The sequence below is a fragment of the Phasianus colchicus genome, chromosome 21 (assembly GCF_987193195.1).
Source record: "Phasianus colchicus chromosome 21, bPhaCol1.hap1.1, whole genome shotgun sequence".
Taxonomy (NCBI): domain Eukaryota; kingdom Metazoa; phylum Chordata; class Aves; order Galliformes; family Phasianidae; genus Phasianus; species Phasianus colchicus.
The window spans coordinates 1,247,694-1,274,656 of NC_143456.1; the positions used below are offsets into that span (position 1 = coordinate 1,247,694).

A 26,963-nucleotide genomic window follows, 5' to 3' on the forward strand; every position below is an offset into this window, starting at 1 on the left:
AGATTGAGACAAACATCCCCAGTGCAGTCAGGCATCTCACACCCATCACCTCTGTTGACTCCCTCGAATCCTTCAGCACAAGGAACTTATCAAGGAGGCAGTGAGCTTCAACCCACTGCCAGGGCATGTTAGCATGTGAGAGCCCTTCTGTCTTCAAGGCATGCCCGGGCTGATGTTTGTCAGCCTGCACACCTGGGACATTTTGGTACCTCAGTGTCTTGGCCAAGTGCAGGGAGAAATTGTTATCCACACCTCTTCTTTGTCTCTGAGGATCTCACACATCTCTTCCAGTTTTAAAAGAGATAAAGAGGATGTTCCTGTCAAATGGTTTTTGGAATTAAATACCAAGCAAGAAATACCTCCAGCAAGAAATGCCATCCTTCATTACAGATTCATGGGTTCTGCACTTGAATCTGCTTGCCCAATATTCCCAAGTGAAACCTACCACCATCCTCCACTTGTCTCCGATTACTGCACCTCTTACAAAGTGCATGGAACATTTTGGTCTCAGCTCAAAGTTGCAATTTATTGTTCAATAATAGTTTAAGATGGCAAATTACAGAGGAAAGAGAAAGCAGTTTTGAACCCTTTAGGAAAAGAAATTGAGGGGAGAAATTAGATCATCTCCTTCTGTCTTGTACTTCAACCTGCCTATATTTTCTCTGGAAACTAAATTGCGTACTCCTCAGAAAACAATAAAAATTAAAAAAAAAGAAAAAAAAGCAAATCTGTTCCAATGCACCTTTTTGTGTAGATTGGAACCTTTGTGCTATTTCATGCAAAAAGAGGGTTCAAAACTTGTCATTTGACAGCAAAGCTTACCGGAACCCGATGCATGTGGCACTGCCTGAGCACACAGTCGGTTTGGTTTGCTTTGTGATATTGAGCAATTTGCACAGATCTGGAATATCTTTTCATGGTTTCCTTATCAGTGGATCCCATCTCTTTGGAAAGACTTCATGCAAACATGGAGCAAGCATAGACAGAAAAATGAACAACCAAACAATTAAAAGAATCCATCTCAGTATCTTCCCGAACCCAGACTTCTGGGGAGTCCTCAGCATTGCGCATTAGCAGTCACCAGATGCTTCTTCTGCAGGACATGGAAAAGCATGTGTTAACAAAGCAGAAAAGGACATGCCATAGCTGTCTTCTGTGATTCATTTCCATGGGTTAAACTGGACAGGAGGGCCCAACAGCTCGGGCACTGCCTTTGCACGGAGCAGGAGATTGCTCTGGACATCCCTCCCTGCTGCCAGCTTCCTGCAGCCCAAGGCCTTATTTCTCCTGGCCCTATGAGGTGGCATTTATGGAGGCACCTTGTCACACCTTCAATCTGATAGTGCCACGGCCCTATGGAGAACGTGACTTAACGTCCTCAGGCGAAATGGGGGCAGAGCTCAGCTGGGATTGTCTGAGCTGTTAATGACTGCAGAGATTTGCACTTGCTTGCAGGCAGGAATTGTCTGCTCTTTGAGGCTGATACCTTGCTCGGTACTTTCCTCCATCCACTTTGACTTCCAGGCTCTGAGGTCCAGCTTTGGGATCCTGCTGCAGCTCACAAAGGAATCAGGATGTCTGTTGGCCTGGAAGATATTTCTTGACACTTTAGAGATGCAGGTGTTGTCACATATTATTCGGAGATTTTGGCCAGTGAAGAGAGCTGCTGGGAAGTGAAAACCCCTCTGTTCTTCCACCAAAACCTGCAGGAAACATAATGAATGGCACAACAGATTTTTTTCCTCTTGGCTTCTTCTCATTCAAGATCCCTGCAATTATTTCCCATTAGAACCAACATATTTTTTTTCCAAGGCAAATTTTCCAGCTACTCAAAGCATTCACCACCACATCAGCAGACACTGGACATTCCTCTCTTACCTGTCCCCACCACGTGTGTTCCTGAACTGTGTGCCAGTGGGACAATCTATGAGAGGCCCAACCCTTCCTCCATCCACAAAGGGCTCTGCAGGTGCCCCAACCCAAATGTCACTGTTCCTTGGTGTCCCACACAGCCGCATGAACTTCTTTGCCAGACGGTCATTCTTCAATACTCGACCAAGTGACTTCACGTCACAGGGCTGGGGGAGCCCACAGAATTTTCTCCAGAAGACATAACCTGCAAGTTGTATCAGAGCAAAGAGAGGTCAGCAACACATCCCCTCCCTGGAAAGATTTTTCCTCTCTTTCCCAAAGTCTGGATGCAGGGAGGTTCCCATTTATGCTTAAATCTTCTTTCTGAATTATTCTTTATTGCAGTCAATGCCATTGTCTTTCTGCTGCTCCAGAGCCAGTTTCTACAGGTGGAAGAGGAACATTGGATGTTGTCAACTGGCTCATTTTTGTGTGCAGAAAATAGCTGGAAATTCAATAGACCTCAGCTGGTGGAATAATTGCATCCTGGTGGACAGGGCACATAGAAATTGGTGTACAATTCAGTTCTCCCTGTGTCTTACCAAATGACTGCTTAGGGAAAGGAAAAGCCAACTCATGCATTCTCCTTCCTGCCAGACCCAAAACTAGAAATTCAGGATTCTGCACACCACTGTTCCCAGAGAGAGCATGGAAAATCAAAGCCTCCAACTGAGAGCGAGGCAGAGGCAGCAACACCTGACCACACATCTGCATCTCATGCAAAGCCTCTGTCTCGACTTAAATCCTGTGTATCTGGAGCTCCTCAGCACTGTTTCAAAGTGAATCTCATTGCAGCTCCCAGGGTGTCAATGGCACAGCAGCTGCAGGCACGTGCTGCATAATAACTGCAGGCACATCAGCATAATAGCGCTGTTAGGCAACAGCACACCCTTGATCCAGTTGTATCAACAACCTGTTTCTCAAGACCATCTTGCAATGCCACTGCACTTGTTTTTCATGTTGCAGAGCCCCATGAGTGGCTTTGACGTGCTTTTCTCTTTTTTTTTTTTCTCTGGGACTCAGTCTTTGGAGATAAAATAGAGTGAGATTTTCTTTTTCACATCATGCAATGTGCTGTTCTGAGAGGAGTTTCAGCCAAGCACAGGCAGGAGATGTTTCCCAGTGTTCAATTCCGTGAGTGCCTGATTTTCACTTGTTTTCCTTTGGAAGCTCTGCTGCCACAGTCAGCCATGATCTCTGTCATGCTGCATGTTAAGAGCTAAATCAAGCCCAATCCTTTCAATCTGCTCAGAGAGCCGATCCCAGAGCTTGTCCACCATCATCTGATTCTGTGCCATCAGCTTGGCCCTGCTGGCTATCAAGTTCCACAGGAAGGGGTTGATGCCACCTGCAATGGACCCACAGCAGCTGGTGAGCAATGGAGGATGGAAAGCACGTGGGAAGAAGGCTCCAGAGAGCAGAGCATGGCCTATGGCTCATTACAGGTTTCCAGTGCAAGAGAATCGATTTTCCAGCACATAAAATATTAAAAAGAAAATACTGTAGTTCTTAGAAACTATGGCAAATAAACAATCAGATTGCATACATCATAATAAGATGGGTGGCATTTGACTGCAGAGAACAGCTGTGTTGGGAGAAGTCCGCCTGGTGATAAAGGTGAGTGAATACAACTAATGCAAACTGCTTTTAAGTTTGGCTGAAGCAGGAGCTCATCCAGAGCAGGCAGGAAAGGCAGAAAAAATAAAGTTACACCCCAGAAGTGTGGGATGGTTTGCACGGGTTAGTGGGCAATGTTGACAGTAGGTGGCAGTTAAACTGGATGATCTTAGAGGTTTTTTCCAACCTTACCAACCCTGTGATTTCAGTGATTCTAACACAGGACTTACCTCCTTTCACAATATGGCAGACACCAAAATTGCTGAGTTGCACTTTGGGATATGTGGGCTCATAATTTCTGTTTAATCGGCCCACAAATGGTGGAACAGAAGCATGAGCAAAACGAGAAGCCAGAGTGAAGACATTGGATATGTGAGGATCCACCCACTCCTTGTAGCCCTTGTAGGAAGGAATCCATCTCCATAAATTTCTTCCCTGAAGAAGAGGCAGATAGTCCCTGTAGGTTATAATCTGAAGGGAAATCGAGAAAGTGTGAATGATTAATTGCTTATTCATCAAGTTCCTAGTCAACAAAGTAATGGGAGAGCTGTGAGCACCACTCACATCTGTGGTGCTGACACAGATTATATAAACTCCTGTGGGAAGTTGTGTTAGTCCATACAGCAGAGGTTTCGTGTGTCTCTGGGATATTAAGGAGGAGGCTGAAAAATGCAACTCAAAAAAACCCATCACCCAATGGGAACCTCTCACTGACAAAGCCCACCAGGACACCTACAAGACAACAGGACAAGACAGCAGAGCTGGAGGGTGACATGGTGGTACCTGGATCATGGCACCCACAGTCTTCCGTGCCTCCTGATAGAGCTTCTCCCCATTCCAGTGTGGATTCAATCTCTTCAGCCCTCTGGCCAGGCGGTTGTGCTCCTGCACAAAGAGTATGTGCATGCACACCAGCTCCAGCATCTCACTTGCTCAAGAGTCGCCTAAGGGCATCGCAAGTGCTTACTTGTACTGCCCAAGGGCTGCAGAGGTCCAGTGGAAAGCCATTTCCTGCTGAAGCAGTATTGTCGTGACTATTGAGTCAAGACAAATGTGGTTGTGCCGAGCATCACAAAGAGAGATGGCCAAGAAATGGGGAAGATTTTTGTTTTGGAGGCTAGGAGGGGCAACTTGAGGCGTTCACTACAAGTATTCCTCCAGGTTCCCATAGCAGAGAGACTCACAGCTCAAGGAAGAAGTGAAAATGGGCAGAGGGATGTCCAGATGGCCAAGGGAGGTCTGTAGGTCAGAAGGTGTCCTTTAAACCAGCAGAAACCACAGACTAAACAAGAGGGCAGCCACGGTCAAGTTCATTGGAAAGTTAAAATAAAAGCAAAACAGCTCCCAGCTTGAAGGAGTACGTTACAAAAGCATCACGATGAAATATTAAATCCAACTTCAAACACCCAGGACAGGAAACCTGAGAGTGAGCAGGTGATGGTGGAATAGAGGGGCACTCAGAGAGGAGTAAATGCGTGGCATTTAGTTCTGCAGTGAACAGAGGGATTTGCTCACGCCTTCAGCACAGAGCCCCTTTCACTGACGATCAAAGCCTGCCTGTGAGAGGCTGCGGAAGGACAGACAAAACGAGCACTGTGGTTCCTCCAGCAGACGGCACCCACCCGGCACTGCCAACGGAGCTCCAGTCCAAAATCACTGAGCCCTGTTGGGCAGCAGCACATGGGCCACTTCCTCAGCTCTCAGGGACCGGAAAGACCCAAACAAATACTGAATTTTCAATGGGGTTTGCACGGAGCTGTGAGTCTGTAAATTCATCTCCAGCTGATTTCTGTCTACGAATTTATAAGGCCCATTCAGGAACATAGTCTGAAAGGCCTAAAGCACTGAAATATTACTTAGGTTGGATATTAGGAAAAGTTTTTCTCCAAAAGAGCAGTGCTGCACTGCACAGCTGCCCAGGGGGTGGTGGAGTCATGGAGGTGTTCCAGAGCCATGCAGATGTGGCACTGAGGGACGTGGTATGGGCAAGGTGGGGTGGGCTGGGGTTGGACTTGGGGATCTGAGAGGTCCTTTTCAACCTTAATGACTCTACCATACTTTAGTTTTGAGTTATAGCTGCAACAAAGTTTAGTCCTTGCCAAAACCACTCTTGCCGCGGCTTGCCACTGGATCTTAATTTTTTTAACAAAGAATCATGAATCATGATTCATGTCATGTTAGCCTGGGTTGAAAAAGTGGTCAAGAAGATGTCAAAGCGTGAACGGAGCAGAAGGCCCTGCCAATGGGTTACGGCCTGTGCCGGTGTCCCACACAGCATGCTGCCAGTGATGAGGTCACCTCATTCTGCTTTTTTCTACTCAAATACAGCAAGCATGCAAGCAAAGCAAAGCACCAGAGCTGACGGAATTGTTCTCTGCAGAATTTACCATGGTGTCAGCAGCCAAGTTACCTGCAAAAAAACAAGGGATTTTTGCTTCCCTGCTGATCTTGAGACAGGGCATCCTGGCAAAGGGCAAATATGCCATCCCCTTGTCTGTGAAATTCTGATTAACAGCCAACAAGCCCAGCTGGTTGTTCCTATTCCTCAGCCTGCTGACCACAGGCTGTTCACTACCATCAAAGAAGGATGTGGGTGCATTGATCTGCTCTCCAGTGGCTCTGCTGCTGTCACAAGCAGGAGCAGAGCGGAAGAAAGGAATGCAATCTCTTGTGTTTTTAATCCTTGGGTCATCGGGTGGGATCTGCAGAACGATAAGTGAATAATTCATCATCACCTCAGGAGTGCAGAATCTGCACTGTGTGCTACAGCCACAAGAAAAGCCAACAGGAGCGATTTCAGAGACAGTTTTTATAGTAGACAGTGTGGAGACCAATCCCAAGCCCCAGCTGTGAGGGCTCAGACTGACAGCAGAGATGGTTTCTGGAGATCAAGTCCCAAATGAAAGACTGCAGGTGCCTGAATCTTCTCAAAGAAAGTCCTATGCATACCTTTCCTTTTTCCCCTCGTAAGTACATATTGGAAGAAGAAGCCCATGCATTCCCATCTCATGTTGCGGTCTAGTGTCAACATCTACTCTATGTTGTGGACAGTTGCCATCCAGAATGTGTGCTGCCTGTGTTCTCAAACACACGTGGGCAAATACTCAGTGAAGTCTTATCCCTTCCTTGGATGTGTTTACTAGAGCAGAGATTGCAGCGTGACTCTTGTGTTTCCCAGCACAATGCCTAGCAACTAGTGAGCGGTGCTCACCACTTCCTCACCCCATAACTATCAAATGGGCATGGATTTTCTGGGCTACCAATGGGACACCAGCACCCACCAACTCCCATCTCTGATCTGCTTGCTGTAAACTGGGTACCATCCATGTTGTCACTGCGTTGTACCTCTGAAGCAAAGCCATATCCTTGAAGGAGATGTGGTTATAGGCTGAAAAAGGGGGAAAAGATGGGCTGTGCCTGGCATCTGGGGGCATCCCTTGGACTCAGCACCACTACCTGAGAGCAGCCCGACCCCTTGGGATGCTCTAGGAGCTGTGCCCTGGCGGGGCACATTTCCAGCTGGCAGGCAAACGCCCTGTACCCCAACATCACCACAAGAGGAAGGCTGGCTGTACCTGAATAGGAAAGCAGGGGGGCAGCTTGGCACTGCTGGTGTAACAGTGCACTTCGCCACTGAAGGTGACTCTGGATGGGGATTCAGGACTGAAATCCTGGTCGTGGTCAATAAAGTGATCCCACTGCATGAATGTGAGTGACCGCTGCTGGTCTAACTTGAGCTGCCCAGGGGAGAAGTGGACGATCTTGTTTGACATCTTTTGAACCTGCAAGGGATGAAAGCAGAATGTGAGTGTCAGGAAATGGCCATAGGAATGGATGCATCTGCAAGATATCAACAAAAAATCACGAGGCATGAATTGCTGGACTTGTGTTTTGCAGCCTCAGCCTGCGATCTGTTCAAGCCCTGAAAATCCCCAAATCTTGTCCCTGTTTTTTTCAAATGTGTCCCAGTGGGAAGGGGTATCCAAAGGAACACTTTCTTTCTGTCCACCCATGGGGGATCAACACACCATCTTCATAGTCTGCTGGCAACCGTCTGGCCAAGGCTCTGTTGGAAGCTCCTGGTAATGGGTTTCTCCTGCACCAGCAAATGAAAGGACAGCAAAATATTGGAGACATTAGGCTTGGCTTGGGTGTGATGTACCCATCCTTATCCCAGAATCTAGATCCCCCTCCTGACTGCAGCCATCACCTTCTGAGAATGGAGGAGACAGGTGGCCCTCTCCCTGCTTCTTACACAGATGTCTGAAGGCTCAGTCATCCCCTAGGCAGGCAGAGAATGATCATCCCCTGTCTGACCTGCTTCCTCCCTCCAAGGGACACATGGCCACAGGACATGCTCTGCCTGCCAGGTGCTTGGTAAATGGGGAGGGATGGACAACTCTCACATGTTGTTTATTTGAAAACACACCACTGTCTGGCACCGTTTCCCCTTTACTACACTAAGAAAGCTTTGAAAGGGCTGAGAAATAGCTTTTACATTCCATCCCTCCATATACCCCAAAGCTGCACAAGGTAGTCTTGTCAGCCCATGAGTCCAGTGGCACACCGTGGTTCTGGTGTGGTCACATCATGTACCCAGCCAGGAAGCCAAAAAGAGCATTGACACCCTGCAAAGGGGAAGAGCTAGCCAAAACCCAGGAGAAAGCAGAAAGATGCAGGCTGATGACAGATGTCCTATGCTGGAGGGTCAGTTCCCAACACAGAACTGCTGGCCAACTAGTTCACGTATGACACCAAGAACCCATGAAGCAAAGCTGTAATTAAAATATTCAAGAATCGAGGAACTAACTATATGTGTTGTAAAACTAAATCAGGCATCTTATATATGGATCATTCTGGGGGCCATGGTTTTGCTTCTACTGATGACCCATGCATCCCCCCTCACCTGTTGATGCACTTCCCTGTGATCGTTTGGTACCAGCTAGAAAATTCAGTTTATTTTCTTATTCTGCTGCTCACATCCTGTGGCCTTGAAAATCATCCCCAGCTGAGCTGCTGTGAGCATGTCTGCAAGGTAACCACAGAGGATCAATGTGTTGGCACGTACCAGCTCTGTTGGGTTTGGGACATCTCCCAAATCAGGAGGTTTCCCTTCTTGTCCCCTTGACACATTGTTTTATCATAGCACCATCCTCTTGTGGAGGAGCATAGGGGAATGTCACTTAGGGTCATCCTGCTCAGAGCTGTGCCCAGGATGCTCCCTGGAGTGGCAGTTTGCACTTCTATCATATTGATTATTTGTTTACATGTTGCACTGAGGGATGTGGTTTAGTGGGAAGTATTGGTGATAGGCGGATGGTTGGATGGAGATCTTAGAGCTCTTTGCCAACCTTGGTGATTCTATGATACTATGAAAGCATTTAAACCAATGAAGTTGTGGTCACATCTGATATATTACTACATGCCAAGCTTGTGCAGAAGGGGAATGAGCTTCTGCATTAAGCCATCTTCTTCCTTCCTTCCTTCCTCTCTTCTTCCTTTCTATCTCCACCATTATTGCTAGCAGTTACAGCCAGCCAAGCGTTAACAATTCTTCCCCTATGGAAAGAGCCTCCGGAATGCATCGCCACTGCGCTGCGGATGTTCCTGCAGGAGGTCAGGACTGCCACCTCCTGGGCGCAGCGCTGCTCAGCACGGCACGGGGTGCTTTGGTCGGGTGAGCAGGATTGGAGCCCGGACCCCTCAGCCCCTTCCTCTTCCTCGCCCCGTAAATCCCCACATCTCCCCGCGATGGCACCGCTCCCAGCAAAGCGACGCCCCGACCTGTGACACTGAAGTCCCCTTTCACGACCCAAGCAGCTTCTCCTCCAGGAGGGTCGGGGTGGTTCCCATGTAATCTGCAGCCCGGATGACCCGTGTCCCTGCCACGGGCTGCTTGAAATATCTCAGGAGATCTATGGGGTTCAAGGCATCGTTCTCCAGGTTCTTCTTTATGCTGCAAGGGAGAACAAAGCAACTTTTGCAGGACTGAGTTGGGCTGAAGCCACGGTTGGGTCCTGCGGGTCACACGCTGAGCTCAGGCAGCACAGAGCTCCTGGCGTGTTATTGGAACTGCTAACAGAGCAGTCATCACAACCTACTGTAGGGAACCTGACTGTAGTGTTGGGCTCGATGATCACTGGAGGTCCCTTCCAATCTCCAATTCTGCAATTCTGTGATCTCACAGCCCGCACAGCAGCTGGAGGAGACTGTGCTGCTCCTGCCAGCCCCAGCAGAGGAGCAGGGCTGAAATCTCCTCAGTTTCCCAGCTCTATCTGCCAGAAAATGGATGAGCTCATGGTTTTTGTGTCCTTGAGGCAATCAAACTTCATTCTACTGAGGACTCCAACTAAAAAACGTCTACAGATGCATGTTTCCATCCAGAGGTCCCAAACTCTCCATGTCACCCTACCTTAACCTGGAGCCCTGAAGAGCTCTCAGATAGGTTCTGAGGGGCTTTTGGAGGATGGCTGCAGAAGTAGGAGGTTTATGGGTTGGTAGGAAGCCATACGCTCTCACAGCACGGTGGCTAAAGCTGGTCAGATCCCTCAGAATGTTCTAACCTCAGCCCACAATAGTTTGCTTCCTCTGAGCATGGGCAGCAAAGAAAGGGAATGAAAACCTCAGCAAGTGTCTGTAAGGGAGACTGGAGGTGTTCAAAGCCAACATGAATGAGGATTTGGGCAACCTGATCTAGTGGATGGCAACCAGCCCCGTGGCAGGGGTTGGAGCTGAATGGGCTTCGAGGTCTTTTCCAACCTGAGCCATTCAGTGACTCTAAAGAAGGGCTGTGCCAACTCCAGAACGTGACAGAGAAGACCAGAGCATGTCTGTGGCTCACACACATGAGAGCTGTGCCCAACTCACCGACCACGTGTGTCCTTGTAAGCAGAATCCACGAGCTGCCTGGCCTCATTCACACTGCTCAGCAGGAATGCATCCCTTCTCAGGCAAATCTCATCGGGGGAAAGGAAAGAACAGAGGTGAGAGTGCTTCCCTGTGCTGCAGGGGGCTTCACTTTGCACCTCCAGAACCAGGAGTACTGGCATTGCAGCGCCAATACATCTGTGTATAAATAAGTTCTCTGGGCACATAACACAGCTCCTCTGGGGTATGCCCAGCATTGACTGGCTGTGGCTACGGAACAGCGGGGGAAGCCCCTACAGTGCTTCTCTGAGTGGGATCACCTCCAGGGAAACAGAAAGCTTCAGAAATCAACACAAAGGGGACAAAAAACCTCCAAATTCTCCCAATATCCTTTGAACTGTCATCTCTGATGGACCAAGAGTTGATCTGAGTTGGGCTGGGAGACTGCTGAACCCTGGGGATGGAGCTGCTCTGGGAACTGAGCTCTCCTTTAACGTGGTTTTAGGAAATCAGACAGGAAATTTACTGAAAAAAACAGCATTGCTGGCCCTATAGATACAAACTGATTACTCTTTTCACTGTTTGGGACTCAGCTGCTTACAAGAATTCAGGTTCTCTTAGACTTAACTTTATCCTTTTTCCTACTCAGAACATGAAGGCCCCTGATCTGCAAAATCTGAGAGAGACAATACCACAGGAAGAAGATACAGATTCCAGGAACAGGATGAGCATCACCAACAACACCAGGAAGCAGGTTTCTGCCTTCATCCCTGCAAAGAAAGGTAAGAAATGATGAAAATCAAGAAGCCATGCATCCGACCATGAATGGTGCAGATGGAACACATTAAGGGAGCACACAAAGTGGCCCCTTCCCAATGCTATGCTCACCTAGCATGTGCACTGCCCAGCAAGGCCTTCCTGTGCAGCAGCAGATTTTCCATGAAAGCAAAAGCAAGTGTGCAATGGGTCAGATTCTCACCTGCTGTTTTCTTCTGTCTTCACTGTGCCCCCCTCTGTGGCCACGCTTTTATCTGCAGCAGGTTGTTATCTGATGTGGGATATCTGAGCCATGGGGAACTGCCCCCCGGGTTGGTGGGGCCAAAGCAGAGTAGCACCCACTGCCCAGCCCAGCTCCCAGCAGGGGCTCCTGTGTGCCTCACAAATGGTCCTGCACACCCACCGGGACGAGGCAGCACCCTGCAATGGTTTGGGGGTCATGGGATGCCTGATGGGAATAGATTCTTCTCTCCATCATTATCCTTTACTGCTCTTAAAGGCTGAAAAAGTCTCAGGAGTGGAGGCATTAGCTCCAGGGGAGATCTGCTCATCACTCCCCATCTCAGCTCCCTAACCTGCCCTGCCCTGTCCCCCTGCTGTGGTCTGGATGGGCTCACAAAATCCATTCCTTGTGCTTTATGCTTCCTGCACAGACAGAAGCAGCAGTTGAGGAACCTGGCTGATGGTCTGACCACCACCAGCCTCCAGCAACAGATCCCAAGCTCTGGGCAGCTCAGGTTGGGTTTTCTCTTGCCCAAATTGCCCCTGTGCTCTTGGGAGCTCACTGGACAGCCCTTCCTTTGCACAAAGTCCCTCTCCCTGTCTGAGTGCAAACCCAGCTGCTGGACCAATTCCATTGCCTTACAGCTGTGCTAACACTACAGGGAACTGGGATTCTGCTGGACCTGGTGAATGATGTTCCTCAGCCAAATGGGGTGAGAAGAAGCACAGGAGATGCTTACCAGCTCTTCCTCCTAAATGGGTCTCCAGCTTCCTGCATTCGTCCCATAACAGAAACTCCTTGGTTCAGCAACACAGACTGAGAGTTCACCAGGGTGGACTCAGTCTGAACTCCTCCCTGCACGAGGCATTCAGGAACCACTGTGTTGCCCCCCTGCTCCCAGCAGCAGCTCTGCTCATGCTGGTGTCCCCGAGGCTACTTGCAGGCTGAACCATGTCCTTTAACTCACTGCATCAGTCTTTTAACATTTTAGAGAAAACTTGCAAAGCAAAGAGCAAACCTTGCAATGAGCCAGAGGTGAGGCTGCACCTGGAGCACATGTCCCATTTGCAGCACTGCTCTTGTGCAAAGGGGCAGAGCTGGCAGAGTTTTGCAGCCATTGTTTTCTTGCTTACTCTGCTGCACCTTGCAGCTCACTGGTCAGAACAAGGATAAGGGTTTTTCAAAAGCTAATGAGAAAGTTAGTGCATATTTGTGCTGATAATTGCATTTCACGATGTGGAACTTAATTGCTCTCAGAACCTTCAGCAGCAAATGAGACACCATGTGCTGCTCCTCCAAGGGTAAGGAAACAAGAACATATAATGTCAGCTCAAGCAGTGTTGCCTCAGAGCAAAGATATTTCCACACCATCCAACTGCTCCTTCTGCCTGCAAGGCCTACAAATACTTGGACCAAGAGCAGCCAAAGACCCAAAATAAGAAGTGTACATCCCAGCCAGAGGCTCTGTTCTCCCAGTTTTAAGCAGTGATTAATTAGGATGAGGCCAAAAGCAGGAGTGACTTCTCCATCCTCCAGCAGCTGATGGCAGCAATCCCCCCAGCTCTAGGTGTGCTCCAGGATTGCTCACTTGCTCTGTGCCACTTTAGAGGCAATTTGGTCCTCTGGACAATGCCCCCTCTGCAGAAGGCTTACAAGGACAGATGATCCCATGCCCTACCCAGGGCCACACACCACCTCCCTCATTCTCTAAGTGCTATGGTCCAAAAGCCCAGGTCAGACCAGCTTGTCTACTCTTCCCTACATCAAATCAGTTTTTCAAGCTCATAATTAAGAGGATATTCAACTCTTGCACTTCTTCAGGTCTGTAAAAAGCCAACCCAAGCTCTGTTCTTCTGAAAGAAGTTTTGTGAACTCAGGAATGTGCCGAAGCTCAGCTCACCAGGATGGGGCTCTGAGCACTGCAGGTTCCCTGCTCATTGCAGGGGGGTTGGACTCAGTGACCTCTAAGGGCCCCTTCCAACCCAAAAGATTCAATCATTCTATGCCCTTGGGAACTATGGCTAACCAAATGTTGGTATTTTCTCTGGAGTTGAGAAGGTGCTAAGAGAACATCCTGAGGAACCCATTTGTACAAGTACCCCTGATTCTGTCCACTTGCCCCTTCTCCAATTTCTTCTGCACTTTGATGTGTAGAGGACACGTGTGAAGGTCTTGAAGGTCTTGAACCTTTCTTAAGACTTCTGTCTTGGTGCAGAGCCTGCCTGGTGCTGGGGAACCAACTGAATTAGTGTGACTGCTACGTGATGGCAGTCCATGTATGTAACACTGAAATTTGGTAGGCAGCAGCCCAGCATGTCCTGGGGAACAGGGCGTCACCATGAACCTATGGGCACAAGGACTTGGCTGAAGGAAGTACGAAGGGAGAAGCAGAGCCCTCCTCCAGGCACCCGCTCTGGGTAGGCACCAGAACACTGCAGCTGCTGTTGTTCTTTCTATGGGCTTTGCTCTTCAGTTCACTCCCTGATGAACCGATAAGTGCAACAACAGTTAGTTTCTTTCAAAAGACCTCCAACGACTCGCTTAGGAAACTGCAGATGTTAAATTCAGTTTAGAACTGCAACCAACTTCCTCCAGGCAGGGTGAGTGGGAGATAAATTACAGCAACTGCAGCTCACAGAGGTATTCCTGGAGGCACTTGCTGCCAAAATTAGGATTATAGTCATAGAATAGCATGATCTGGGACTGCAAGGATAACTGAGCCCAGCTCCTGGCTCCACACAGCACTGCCCACAACTAATCCATATGTCACTTAGCCAAACACTTCTCCAACTCCAGCAGCCTTGGTGCTGTGATGGTTCCCTGGGGGCTTCTTCATCAGAGTCCTTTGCAGAGCCCCAGGTAACACTGCTCAGTTTCAAGTGTCTGCAGTTCCACAGAGGTTTCTATGAAGCACCATCTGCTCACTGAGTCTGAAGCCAAGACCCTATGGTTTGACCTCAGCGCTTTTGGGGTTTATTTTTCACTTCTACCCAAAGTATACTGAAGAATGTAAATAGGCATTCCAGTTGGTGAGAGGGGAAATGTCTTCCTTCTCCTTTGTTTGGTCAGTTGCCATAGGCAGTGTTTTTTTCTGGATCCAGGCATCTTCTAGGGAAAGCAAGGAGAAAAACTGCAACTCCTAGCAAGACAGGAGGAAAAACCTGTTTGTCTCTAGTATCTCCAGCCTTCTCTCACCTGATCAGAGACACCATGTTCTGAGGCACTACAGAACTCAGCAGCTACATGGGAGGAATGAGACATTGAGTAGCTTGAGCATGGTTGGAGCCAATTATGTCCACAAGTCCCTGCCAATTCTGGGCACTCTGTGATCCAGACAGTCTAACAGTGTAACTACACCTGATGTCTCCTCCTCCAGAATTAGGTCTCTTGTGACAGGAGAGGCAAAGAGTTTCCATTCGCAGGGAGGACTGCTCTGATGGTGATCACAGGGAAGACAGGGACCCACATGAGGGTCTATGGAGCATCCTCAGGGTGCCAGTGACTGGAATTGTTCTTCCACCACACACACCATCACCACTCCCAAATAAGCAACAATGAAGCGGGTGCTTTTTTAAGGAAAATGTATTTTTGTGAAAATAGACTTTATTATAATAAAATTTGATATTAAATAAAAACATACCTTATCACCAACATCTGTGGACACTGTGCTGGCATCATTCACATACCTCACATAACTGTCCTTCTCAAAACAAGTACCCATTGAAACATGCAAAGAAAGAAACACAGCAAAGGATAGAAACCATGTCGTACAAAACTCCGTGGCTTACAAAGGAAATGACTGAACTGAAGGAACCTATCATCTCATATGAAAACAGCTGCAAACTCTCCATCCCCAGCTCTGCTCTCCAAATGCTCCAACAAGAGAGGAGCAGCGCACTGAAACAGCCAAGTGAAATGGTGAGAGAGGCGGACAAAAAAAAAACAACCCATAAATAAATAAATAGATAAATAAATAAATAAGGCGGAGTCCCCAGCCAGTGCATGGTCAAGGTGAGCCAGCCAAGAGCAGCTTACAGCAGCCCACGCTATAGGCAGAAGCATCGATCCCCTCCTGGGTATCGCTCCTTCCTCCATGGGAATCCTCGTGCTGAAACATGACTGAGGCAGTGTGGGATGCTCCTAGGCACAGCTGCATATTTACAGGTTTACAGTACAAATAACTCACTTTTCAGCCCAGAGACAGCAAAGGGGATTCACAGGAAAAGTGCAGATTTTCTTTGCAGGAAGTGAAGGACTCGACACAACCTCCTTTGGACCAGTAGTACAACGGAGCTCTTCCTAAGGGGCTGGGGCTTTGCTGGGAAAAGCCATTTAGCTAACTTACAGCCAGAATATATTTCTTGAATTAAAATATTTACAGGGAACCGGTGCATCGAGGGCTGCAAGGAGCAGGACACACTACTGTGGAGGTAGCTGCATCCTAGAGCCGAGGCCTCACACACCTCAGTGCCATGACACTGTTCAGAGCTGCTGCCCACGCAGGGTGGGCACCCACAGCTGAGCTCTCAGCAAAGCATGCAGCTCACTGAGAAGTTTCCTCTATTCAATATACACTTTTCTCCTATGAAAATACTCTAATCAATCAGCTTATTGCGAGGGCTTCTCCTGAATTTTCAATGCCTGTGTGGATTGCACAGGCAGTCTATACATGGCGATAAATCCCTTGTTAGTCTTTCTTACTGGACCCAAGTTTTCTGAAGAGCTCTTTTCCTTTGATGAAGAAGCCTCTCTTCTTTTTACTCTGACCAGGTAAGTCACTGCATTTGAGAACAGCCAGTGATGCCTGCTCTGGACGCTGCTTGCCCATGACAAGGCAGGAAGGAGGTGCAGGAGGAGTTGGTGAGAAGTCATTGTGATCAACAGATCCATCTGGATTTAACTGGGTGGGAAAAGAGAAAACAAAGGAAAAAAAGGATATTTTGCCAACACAAACCTCAGCCAGAAAACCCTCCCTTCTCCCACCACTCTGTCCCTCACCCAGAGAGGCTCAGCCCCTCTGTGGTTGCAGATTCAGTTAGGAAGCTTCTGGTAGAGTTGAAGTGTTTTCTACTTCTCACCCAGACACTGCCTGACCTCAGACACTCCAAAATTCCTTAACTTCAAGCTACAAACAGTATAGCAGAAAAGCCTCACTGAGGACTTGATGGAAGATGCTGCTTCACAGCCGAAGAAACTGAAGTTAAACACCTTCTGAGTGCAAGGATGGAAAGACTGCCTGTTGGGTGCCTGCAGTCAGGGCAGGATGGTGGGCTCCCTGCACAGCCTGGGCAGATGTGAAGCAGCTCAACAAACTGCACAATTTCTCCTGTCAACCTAGGCATGAAAGACTGCACGCAAAGTGAGAGGCAGGCACCAGGCCAATTCATAAATGGCACAATTATTTTCAGAAAGGACAGCTCATTATCAACATCATCATCAAATATCAAATAGTTAAAGGGAAATGACTGCAGTTCCCTGTCTTTGTGGCTGCAAGTCCTGATTCCCAGCTGTGGTACATGATGCCCAAGCAGATTTCCACGCACAGAGGCACTCATACACATGCACAGATATTCTCAGAAGTCTCTATATGGCAGAAAAACAACAGAATCAGTTTACAGATTCATCTGGTACGAGATAAAGGATGCTAAAATCAGGGTTTCTTCCCTGTGAGAAAAATGGAGACAGAACCACTCTGGTAAGATCCTGATGAAAGCTGTTGGGGCTGATAACAACACTCGTGTTAGTTGGCAGGGGATGGTTTTCAGTGCTCTCTTGGGTTTGCTGATTAATCCAACTACACAAAAGCAAGTCAAACACAGATCTCTTCCTGTTGCTCCCCTCAAAATCTCACCCCCAAGCCTCAGAATTGATTCTTTGTTATCAGATAGAACAATTATCCACACAGGGTTGGTTTTAGGGACTAAATGTTACTGCTTTCTTAACTTGATGGGGTACTAGGAAGTTCGAGGAGTATGCTCAGGAAGGAGTAAAATCAAGAAGTGAGAAACAGGCTGAATATGGGGTGTGCTCAGCCTGAGTGGGATCCTGCTAAGGCTGCATGAGGCATTTCTACAGTGGTAGAACAGCAAGTCTGAAGTACAAAGCAGATCTTTTCTAAACCTGAATATCCAGCACTCCTACATTCCCACTGCAGTCCCCAAAACCACCAAATAATCGTTCAAAACAGCACTTCATGTGCTGAACATGGCTCCACTTTAATACAGAACTAACTGAGTAGTAAAGGCCTGCCACCAGAGGGCTTAAGGCTGGTGTCAGAGCCCCAGAACAGCTTCTCAATTTACAAGCAAGAACAGGAACAAGCTTCAAGTGTGGAACTCTCTAATAGAGTGGTTAGGAAATGGAAGAGATCTTCTCACACAAACTTACATGGTTGCTCTCTCTCTATGTATCATTCATATCTATCACTGGACTCTTCTCTTCCTCATTCTCTGAAGAAAAGAACCGCCATGGGTGCATAATACAGGCAGAAATAAATACATGAAATCAATTAGAATTGAATACTTTCTGAAGGTGCTTTACAATCAGTCTTTGACAGAAACTGTATTAGCAATGCAAAAAGATTCATTCAGCAGCCATGGCATTAAAGCAGGCCACTCCTAGCTGCTGAACATCAGTGTTTCAGTGCCCTAGCTTGTGATCATAACTTCTTGGATACTCCTCTTTGCACTGCATTTTTTACTGCTCAGTCTAGCCAAATTTATGTCAGTTTGAAAGTTAAATCACTTTACTTTTATCAGTTGCCAACATTTTAAAATTTGCTCAGAAATAGTTCTAATAATTCACCTTCCCCAGTTCAACATTCAAATCGTCCTTATTCTCAAGCCTTTGTCATATCAGAAGACAAAAAGCAAATGGGTAGAAGAGATCTGGTGAAAACTTTAAATCCAAGAAGTTATAAGCAATTTAAAAACCACTCCTGGTCATGCTGGAGAAGCTTCTGTTAAGACCTGAAGTAGCTTTAACACAGTCCAAAGCTCTGACAGGATACATGGTGAGGATACATGCTCATTGATGAGTTAGCTTTCAAAATGAATGAAGTTGGCAAATTTGATAGGAAACTTGTCATGTTGTGTATAATATTCAAACAGTGCTTCCCTAAAGGCTGCCAGGAGCTTTTGCACACCCCCTGACCATTCACCCCAATGCAGAGATGCTTCCATCTGTGTTCTGCTTGATACACATGCCAACAACACACTTAAATGGCACATTCCTAAACTATGGAATGAAAATGTGGAAGACCAGAAAGCCTCAGGTGTGGCTGTATCACACAGTTTACTGCAGCTCAGGGGTGGCCCCTAGAATATTCTATAGGAAGACATGTTCCTTCTGCCTTACTTATCAGGTGCTCTGCTTGTAGGTATGGATGCTGTGATTGCTATGACAGCCAAAACTCTGGGGGTCAGGTTCTGCCTCTCCTCAGAAATCACTGAATGTACTTAAATGTAGTTAGGTAGCACAAGCTTGGTTAGGAGTAGGGTAAACATACTGCTTTTACAAAGAGACAAGCAGACAAGCATGCCCTTCATATTTGGAAGCTGTTTAGATACATCTGGGCTGCAAAGCAGAAGCAGAGACTGGGACTGTGTGGAGTCAGAATGGTGAACTGCTGTGTCCAGGGGAACAGTAACCTGCTGCAGAACCCAGCACAAGTGGAAAGAGCAGAGCAGAGGAAGCAGCAGCAAACTGCAGGGCAGCAAGCAGAAGCAGCTGGTATTCCCTGCCCAGCAGCAGAGCAGACATGCCCTTGGGATCCTGTAAGCTCATGACACAGCCTGGGATATGGCAGGCCAAACTGATGTCTTATTGATGAGGAAGCTGAGACACAGAAGAGAAATGCAAACAGTTATAAGGACACAGGGACTGAGTATGCCACGAACACCATTTGCTAAGCCACATACTTCACATTTGCAAGCAGCAGATCAGTTCTCTGAGCCCAAATGGTTAACTGAATTTCCCATTATTTCCTATGATTTTTTCACCGAGATTTCTGGGACCCAGACTGGGGCTGGAATAACAATCCTTTGATATCTGAACAGGCCTTTGCCAGCTGTTACCTGATAGGACATCAGATGTGGAATATGTTGTACTTCCAATTCAGCCTGTTATAACTGTACTGGTTCATGTTTCCTTTGACACCTTCTATTCTAATAGATGGATAATTTGGGAAGATAAATTGTTCTGATGGAAACTAGAGAAGAAAACCCCCTCTGAATACTTGTTTTCACTCAGAATTTGCACCTGTGCAACCTCCTAGCTGCCAAACCCTGGTAGTAACAGTTCATTAAATACTGCAATTTCTCAGAATGTACCAGCACTTGTGGGCTGAGATCAAAGGGACTGAGTATCCTACACAGACAACCCAAAACTGCTTTTGGGTTTAGGAGATTATCCAAGTAGACTATCCATAAACCTTATTTCTGATGCATTCCTGACACCTCTCACAGGAAGGCATTGAGGCTGTGGGACAAGCACTGCATCCACAAAGCTTCATGTGCTGGGGAGCAGATTGGGCTGCAGAGGGTGCCTGTGGCAGACCAGGCAGGCATTTGGAGACAGGGAGATGGAAAGTGAGCAAAGGAGGAGCAGAGCATGAAAAATAGGACAAATGACACTGCAAGGAGCTAGAAAGCTAGCATGACACCAGTGAAGAGACTAACAGGAAGATTCAAGACAACACACTGCCTTCAGGAGTAGCTCACAGCCAACCTAGGTTTGCTCTTCCACACTTCTATGGGTCTGTGTACCTCCCTGCCTCCCACTCTCTAGAATACCACAGCACAGAGGATTTGGGAGTTACCAAAGAGGTGCCATACTTTTGGCCTCACCCACTGAGGACTGACTGAATCTGGCACGTGACCCAAATCTCCTGCTGAAGCATTTGCTTGAAAAGCATTAGAAACATAAAGCAAGGGGAGACAGCCCAACCTTGGAACTCCTTGCATCTGTTGGTTGCTCTCAAAGCCTCAGGCCATGAATTCATTCATCAGATCTGGTTGAGAAACTCCCCTGTTTGTTTTGAATTTGTCTGAGAGCACCTTGGACAGGATTAAGATATATCTAACTTGGGAGAGGTGGAAAAACACTGGTGCTTAGTTAATAATCCCAGAAATCCTTCACATGGATATGAATATATCTGAGCAATATTGTGCCTGGGAAGCCACCTGAACTGTTTTATTTGCAGTGGCATTTCACTACTGACCCTTGCGTGCATCTGAAGAACTTGCTGGTGGAACCTGCCATGTTCTCTGCTTACCATACTGAGCATGAGGATTCAACAAATGTTCTTTTGTACCTTTTTTTCATATTAATGTTAAATTTTCAAGAGCTCCTCATGCACCTCTCTAAACTTCTGAGCTCCCACGGGATGAACTGAGCTGCATGCAATAACTGATATGACTCCACGAGGTGCTGCGTGCTGTGCAGTGCCCAGTCTCTAGCCATGTCACAGTTTGAATGTCTCTACTATGCAGCCACACAATCTTACCTGGCTCTCAGCACCCAGCAAAAAAGTGTCTTTATCTTTTGAGTGAAGCTCCTCGACCACGTCTCCATCTGAGGTTACAGCTTCCAAAAAGTTAGATGGGACAAGCCCTCTCTGCTGGTTCAGCTCTCCCTGCAAGATCAAGACTCAGTTCCCACATCGGGTTTCCTGGATGAGGCAGAAATAAATAGAGGAGCAGGCCCATGCAGAGAAGGCCTGAGAGAAGCCCAGGAATACACTCATGTTGGAAGCATCCTCAGGAAATTTCACAACTCACATTCTTGCTTAGTTGTGGAACAATTCAGAATGCAAAAACACAGAGGAGATTACAAGAAGAAAAGATGACAGTGAGCCACAACAAATATATTCCAGGAACACGGACACATCAAAGTTGTAAACTATGAAGCCTATTTGCACTCCACAAGCTCAAAAAATTCCCACGGATGTCCTCAAAGCAACTGGAACATGGTTGTGCCAAAGGCTACCTAAAGGCTTTTCATTTACTCTGGTATTTTGCATATATTTATATATTTCTAAAGAATGAAGTACTGCTGGTACAACATCCTTCTCTCTGCTCACTGACATCTAGAGCTACAAACCAAGTTCAACTGTCATTCTAAAAAATTGTCTCCAGTTCATCAGCAGGTAGTTGGGTGAGACAAAACCACCCCTGCAACGTTGCTTGGACAACACCACGAAGGAAGTCAAACAAAACATTCACAAGAATCTCTTCTGAATTTACTCCAACGTGAACCTCATCCTTTATGTGTGAATACAGAGTTTTCTGTTCAGGTGAGCTAAAGAATGAGCTAAAGAATGAGCTAAAGAATGTGCCCTACACACAGCTCACTGGCAGGCAGAGTCCCCAGCCATCCACAGTAAATAAAGCAGATATCAGTGTTTGTTGAAGTTGGTATGTGGTAGGACAGAGGTTAGTGTACATTTTTATCCTTGTGTTACCATTTCAGCTTCCTGCCCTAGACAAGACCACGTGTCAGAGTCCTTAGTGACAAATCAGCTTGCAGCAGATACTGATGCAGCTGCTGACGTACATTGCAGGAAGATATATTCTAGGCTTTGGGAAACCTGCAGGCAAGTTACACCAAGAAAGAAACTCATAACCATTTGGATATTAGTTCAGAGGAGTATGTATCTGCCTGCACTAAACAGGGACGTGTTCATTTGTTCCATTAGCAATATAAGATACTTTGTCCCCTTATTTCTGCTCTCCTGCCACTAGACGGATTCCAAGGATTTCAGATGTAGCCAAAGGACCTTCCCACTCCCAATACTTACATAGTAGAATCCATCATCATCCATGGACCCAAACACAGTGATAATGTCCCCTGCACTGAAAGTCAGTTCAGCCTGCAATGAGCAAAAGAGAACAATGGTCACAAGAGGAGCACTGCCAGAATTTCTCACCAGAAACACAAGGCCAGGCCACCCTGGACTGCTTGTACTAATCTCACCACAAGTGATGATGACCATTGTGTTAAGAGTTACAGGACCAGAATTCAGCAGGACAACCAAATTGGGAAACTGGAATTCAGTGTTAAGGAAGCATTTAATAAAATAAGACAAAGCAAAGTGTGTTCTTGAAACCAATTTTGATAAAGCTTCAAAATGGTTGAAAACCACTAGGTTAGTTTCAAGACCTAACACCTATTCCAGAAAGTGGCACTGAGAAAAAGCTGAACAAACATCAGGAAAAAAAAAAATCATTTATTTATTTATTTATTTATTTATTTATTTAATATAAACACTAAATCCTCTTCCCTTGGATGATCCTTTTCAGTATGCAATGCTCAAGGATCAGTTACTACCAGAAATGCATATGAACAGGAAGATCTAACCTGAGAACAGAACATTACTGCACAGGAGATGTGATCTGTTGTCCACCACTCAAGTACACAGTCCTTGGAGCACAAGACCAAGGTGAAAAGTACAAGTATTCTCGTCTAATGGAAGAAATCTCCCCACTGACAGTGAAACAGCTCTAAGATAGAAGATCTGGAGTCTCCAAATAGGCTGTGTAAAAGGCAAGTCCCACTGAAGACAATAGCTCTACACACATGAAAGGGTTGGCTAGAAAAGACCCACTTCTAGTGTATTTATATTATGTAGTTCCCAGGACTCAATTTCTCTCCTGAGGCTGTAGGATCCTACTACTGGTTGTGAATGGCTTTGTCCCAGCAGAAAGAAGCTTCTAGAGGACTTCACTCACAGACACAAAAAATTGCACAGCTGATCCCAATAGGACTTACTGCAGGATCATAAACAGCAAATCTAGTGACCAAATTCCTGATGAATCAAGTGACCAGATCTTCTGGGAGTGTGCATAGGGAGCAGCTCCAAACACTGCAATGTGGACAGTGTCTTATTGACTCAAAAGTGTCTTATTGGCTCAAAAGTAATCTTCGGCCAGATGTGTGAATACCTATGTGGATGCTGTTTAATGTATGCTCTCATTATACCTCTCCCAAGACAGCTCATCATCCCCATAACACTGTCCTCAGAAGATTCTCCTGTTCATAAGACCCTTGGACTAGGCAGCAAATATTCTCTGCACTGTGCCAGCCAACGGTCATCCGTTCTTTTTAGTATACATGGAAAGAACCTGAATTCAAGCCCCATTACATTTGCTCAGAGTGGACTAATGCTGCTACAAAGGAAGAAAGAACAGAGCATGTTATAATTTAGAAAGCCTTTTTTTTTTTTTTTTTTTCTCCCAGACAGTGCTCTGCTCTGTAATCTTTCCACAGGAAATACTTATCCACAAAACTGTTGTTTGGATTATACCTAGGGACTGCTTGAAAAGCCAGAATTTAGAGGACCAATCCATTAAACTGGAGCTACGTCCTCTTTCTTGAATGAAGATCTACACAGTTCTTTGCCTGTTAACACAACAGACATGCTCCACCTTAAGTATCAGAAGTCAGTTCAAACCCTTGAAAGGATTTTCCTTTTACTGCAGAATGTCCAGGATCACTTGCTAAAAGCAGGGGCTGTTCAGTCCTGTCTGACCACTTCCAGGATGCTACAAGGCCCTGAGATGCTCATAGGGCTTCACAGAGATGCATACTGAAATTCATTAGGGATATGTTGCTTCATATTTGCAGATCACTGAACACAGTTATGCCTGACAGAGAGTATCAGCAAAATTTACATTTTAAGACATAAGCCAACTTGTTTTAGCAGCTATATTGTTATGCTATAATCACCTTAGTTTTGACTGAAGTACTAAGTGTCTCAGAACAGATGAAAAAAGAGTGGAAAAAGAAACCTGTCAGAGGACTGAGCAGTTGCTGGTTACCTCTGCATCTGCATTTGGAGAGCTCTCTTTAGGATTATAGTCGAAGACAGCCACCATACTTCGAGGAGTCAGCAGTTCAGCTTCAAAGTCTTGATGCTTCTGTCCTGTAGGACAAAAATATAACAAGATTTACTGAGCTGTAAGTTAAAAGAATATTCCAAATCATAGCAACTCCTTCACTGTTACTGGGAGTGAATTGAGTAGAAGTAATACAAAGGGGAAACTGAATGGGCAAGAGATCTTAAAGGCCCCAGAGATATCTAGTAAAACAGTTTTCTGCTCTCCTCCATCACTTTACAATCACAGAACTGGTGACATCTCACAATTCCACTGTCCTGGTATTCTGCCTATAAATATAGAAATGTTTTCTTTCATGTATTTTATTTTCTATTTTAACACACACACACTCAACACTGTCTCAAATGGACATTTCTCCCCCCTCCGTGTAATGCTTTGCTACTGAGCTACAAAACTGATTTTCTGTGTGCCCATCCACACCAGCACAGATCTCAGCACCAGGGGAAGGCAGGCCTCATAGATCAGACATTGCAATGCATTTCTACAACCACCTGCTTGCCTGCTTGCTCAGCCCCATTTCTTACTTCTGGACTTAGTCTGCAAGAACAAAGCCTGGCACTACAGAAAAGATAAATTGTTCAGTTCTTCATCTTATGGATTTATGTCCTGCTTCAGGTAAACACTGGGCGGCTTAGTAATGGGTTTGCAGGCTTGACATCAACAAATCTCAGTACACCTCAGCAGGGTTAGAATCCCCTCAAGAGACACTGGATTTTAGGGAATGCAGCATCAGATGAGTAAGCAAAACCATGCGTGCCCTTTACCTTCTAACACTCCCTGGTTAGTCAAAGGTCACTTCACTCACTTACAGTGCTCTAAAGGATGAAAAAGGGACTTGGATTCACACTTTGCCACAAAACTTGCATCTGTTCATATGATCATATGTTACCAACACAGCATTGCTCTTCTCATGGTAATAAAGAGCAGCTCTCACCTGGATGAGACTTGTACTTCTCCTGTTTATCTAGTTCTGCTGGGGAGGAAAAAAAAAGTATCCTGTCAATGGATGTCCATCTTTCAACAGTGTCCACACCACAAAACTGACAAACAACAATAAAAAGAACAAAGATCACAGCAGCAAACAATAGAAGCAAACTGTTCATGCAACTCAAAGTCTAAGCCAGTAACCATGACTCAGGGACGCAATAAGACGCAGAGGTCAAGCTCCAAAACTATAAAAGACATCACTGTTGTTAAAAACTTAACACCAGCAGGGATGGGGTCTCTTTCCACTTCCTAGCAGTCGTACAGAGACAAACATCTGAGGGTCCTGTAAGCAAGTAGTACAAATTCAATGCAGTCTGTAATCCTATTGCAAAAAATCAAAGAGGAAGCAGTGGGTGACACAGACCTTTCTTGGAGCGTCTGGGTTTTGGAGGAGGGACGGTTTGGCGGCGTGGAGGTGGAGAAAATGTGCCATTTCCTTAATAAAAATTCAAAAAAGCAAATAAATAGACAAGAGAAACAGACAGTGAATGGAAAGTGAAAAGCATCTTGAAGAGCGAACAGACAACAGAGTGGTATGACATGCTTCCCCTGGGAAGCAGACACCATGATTTCTGTGCACAGAGCCCCAGTCTCCATTTACCATGTGTGGACTCAGATGAAGCATGATCCACATCCTAAATATACAGAGAAATCCAACCTGCATTTTTGCCCATTAATGATATCACAGTATACAGCAGACAAACTTCACTGCTTTGCTGCATTTTATCCTTCAGAAGGAGCATGAGAAGGATAAAATAAAGTCTTTGTACCATCAATACCTGGAAAAAGCCAAGTGAGGGATATCCTATCAGCTCAGGTGTGAAGGGACTTTTAGCTAGAGCGAAAACTTCTGCACAGAGCAGGGTCAATACTGCCTTTGGACCAGGCTGCTCACATCTCTGTCTCATTGGGTCTCTTCTCCTGGCTAACGAAGCCACACTCCCACAGCCCCTCTGTGCAAACTATTCAAACAAATCTACTGCCCCTGCAAACTGCGTGGCTCTTCAATGCTTGAAAACGTCCCTTGAAGTTCCAGAAGAGTGAAAAGAGGACTTCTGGAGAAGACAGTATATGCATTCCTAGGGAATTCCACAGCTGAGCCTGCAGGAGCTCCCATACCAACCACTCCAAGGCCCTCCGTTACTTACAAGGCAGCAGGAAAACAACAGCCTAGTTGCCTTTGTTTTTTGTGCCCACACTGCTGTGAGGTGTGTTTTTTACCACCACTGCACTTCTGAAAACACTCAAATCCATTGTTTCCTGCAGTCTCAGAGCTACTGAGGTTTCTATTTTGAGAGCATGCAACAGGGTGAGGGACAGAGAGCCCTCTACATCCACAAAGAACAAAGGCCACCACAGGCATCTGGCCACCTCTGAGCACCAGAAGATAGACTCAAGAGATGCACTATAAATGTTCCGAGTGTGAGGAAAAGCCTTACTAAAATCTCTGCTCCCCCTAGATGTGAGAGGGGCCATGAGTCACAAACCCATCAAAAAGCACTCAGTCACAAGATGAAAGGTACTGACTGTGTGCCTCAGGACTCACAGGACCCTCGAGACACGACACCACCACTGCAGATTCTGTTACTCAAGCAGGGTCACCCCTGCAGGCTCAATTACAAACTTGCAGAAAAAGGGAGAGCACGGAAGTCAGAACTGTGCATTCAGGTTTTGGGGGCAAGCCC

General features: G+C 46.4%; 1 protein-coding gene and 1 pseudogene across 11 annotated transcripts in view; both read right to left on the reverse strand.

The window, feature by feature from the left end:
* Window positions 1-1,070: 1,070 nt before the first annotated feature.
* LOC116228223 (eosinophil peroxidase-like) lies at window positions 1,071-10,577 on the reverse strand (annotated as a pseudogene).
* Window positions 10,578-14,981: 4,404 nt separating this feature from the next.
* Window positions 14,982-26,963, reverse strand: part of TSPOAP1 (TSPO associated protein 1) — a 62,250-nt gene continuing 50,268 nt past the window's right edge. For 3 of the 11 annotated variants that reach the window (XM_090122619.1, XM_090122626.1, XM_090122629.1), the window contains 6 exons: window positions 25,643-25,714; window positions 25,226-25,264; window positions 24,214-24,317; window positions 22,194-22,265; window positions 20,901-21,029; window positions 14,983-16,295 (listed from right to left, as the gene is read on the reverse strand). In XM_090122619.1, coding sequence (XP_089978745.1) covers window positions 16,083-16,295; window positions 20,901-21,029; window positions 22,194-22,265; window positions 24,214-24,317; window positions 25,226-25,264; window positions 25,643-25,714 — 629 coding nt within the window. In that variant the 3' untranslated portion in view covers window positions 14,983-16,082. Of the gene's footprint in view, window positions 16,296-17,782; window positions 17,845-20,900; window positions 21,030-21,069; window positions 21,984-22,193; window positions 22,266-24,213; window positions 24,318-25,225; window positions 25,265-25,642; window positions 25,715-26,963 lie in introns of those variants that run through there. The other 8 variants (XM_090122625.1, XM_090122628.1, XM_090122621.1 and 5 more) reach the window with 8 other exon arrangements.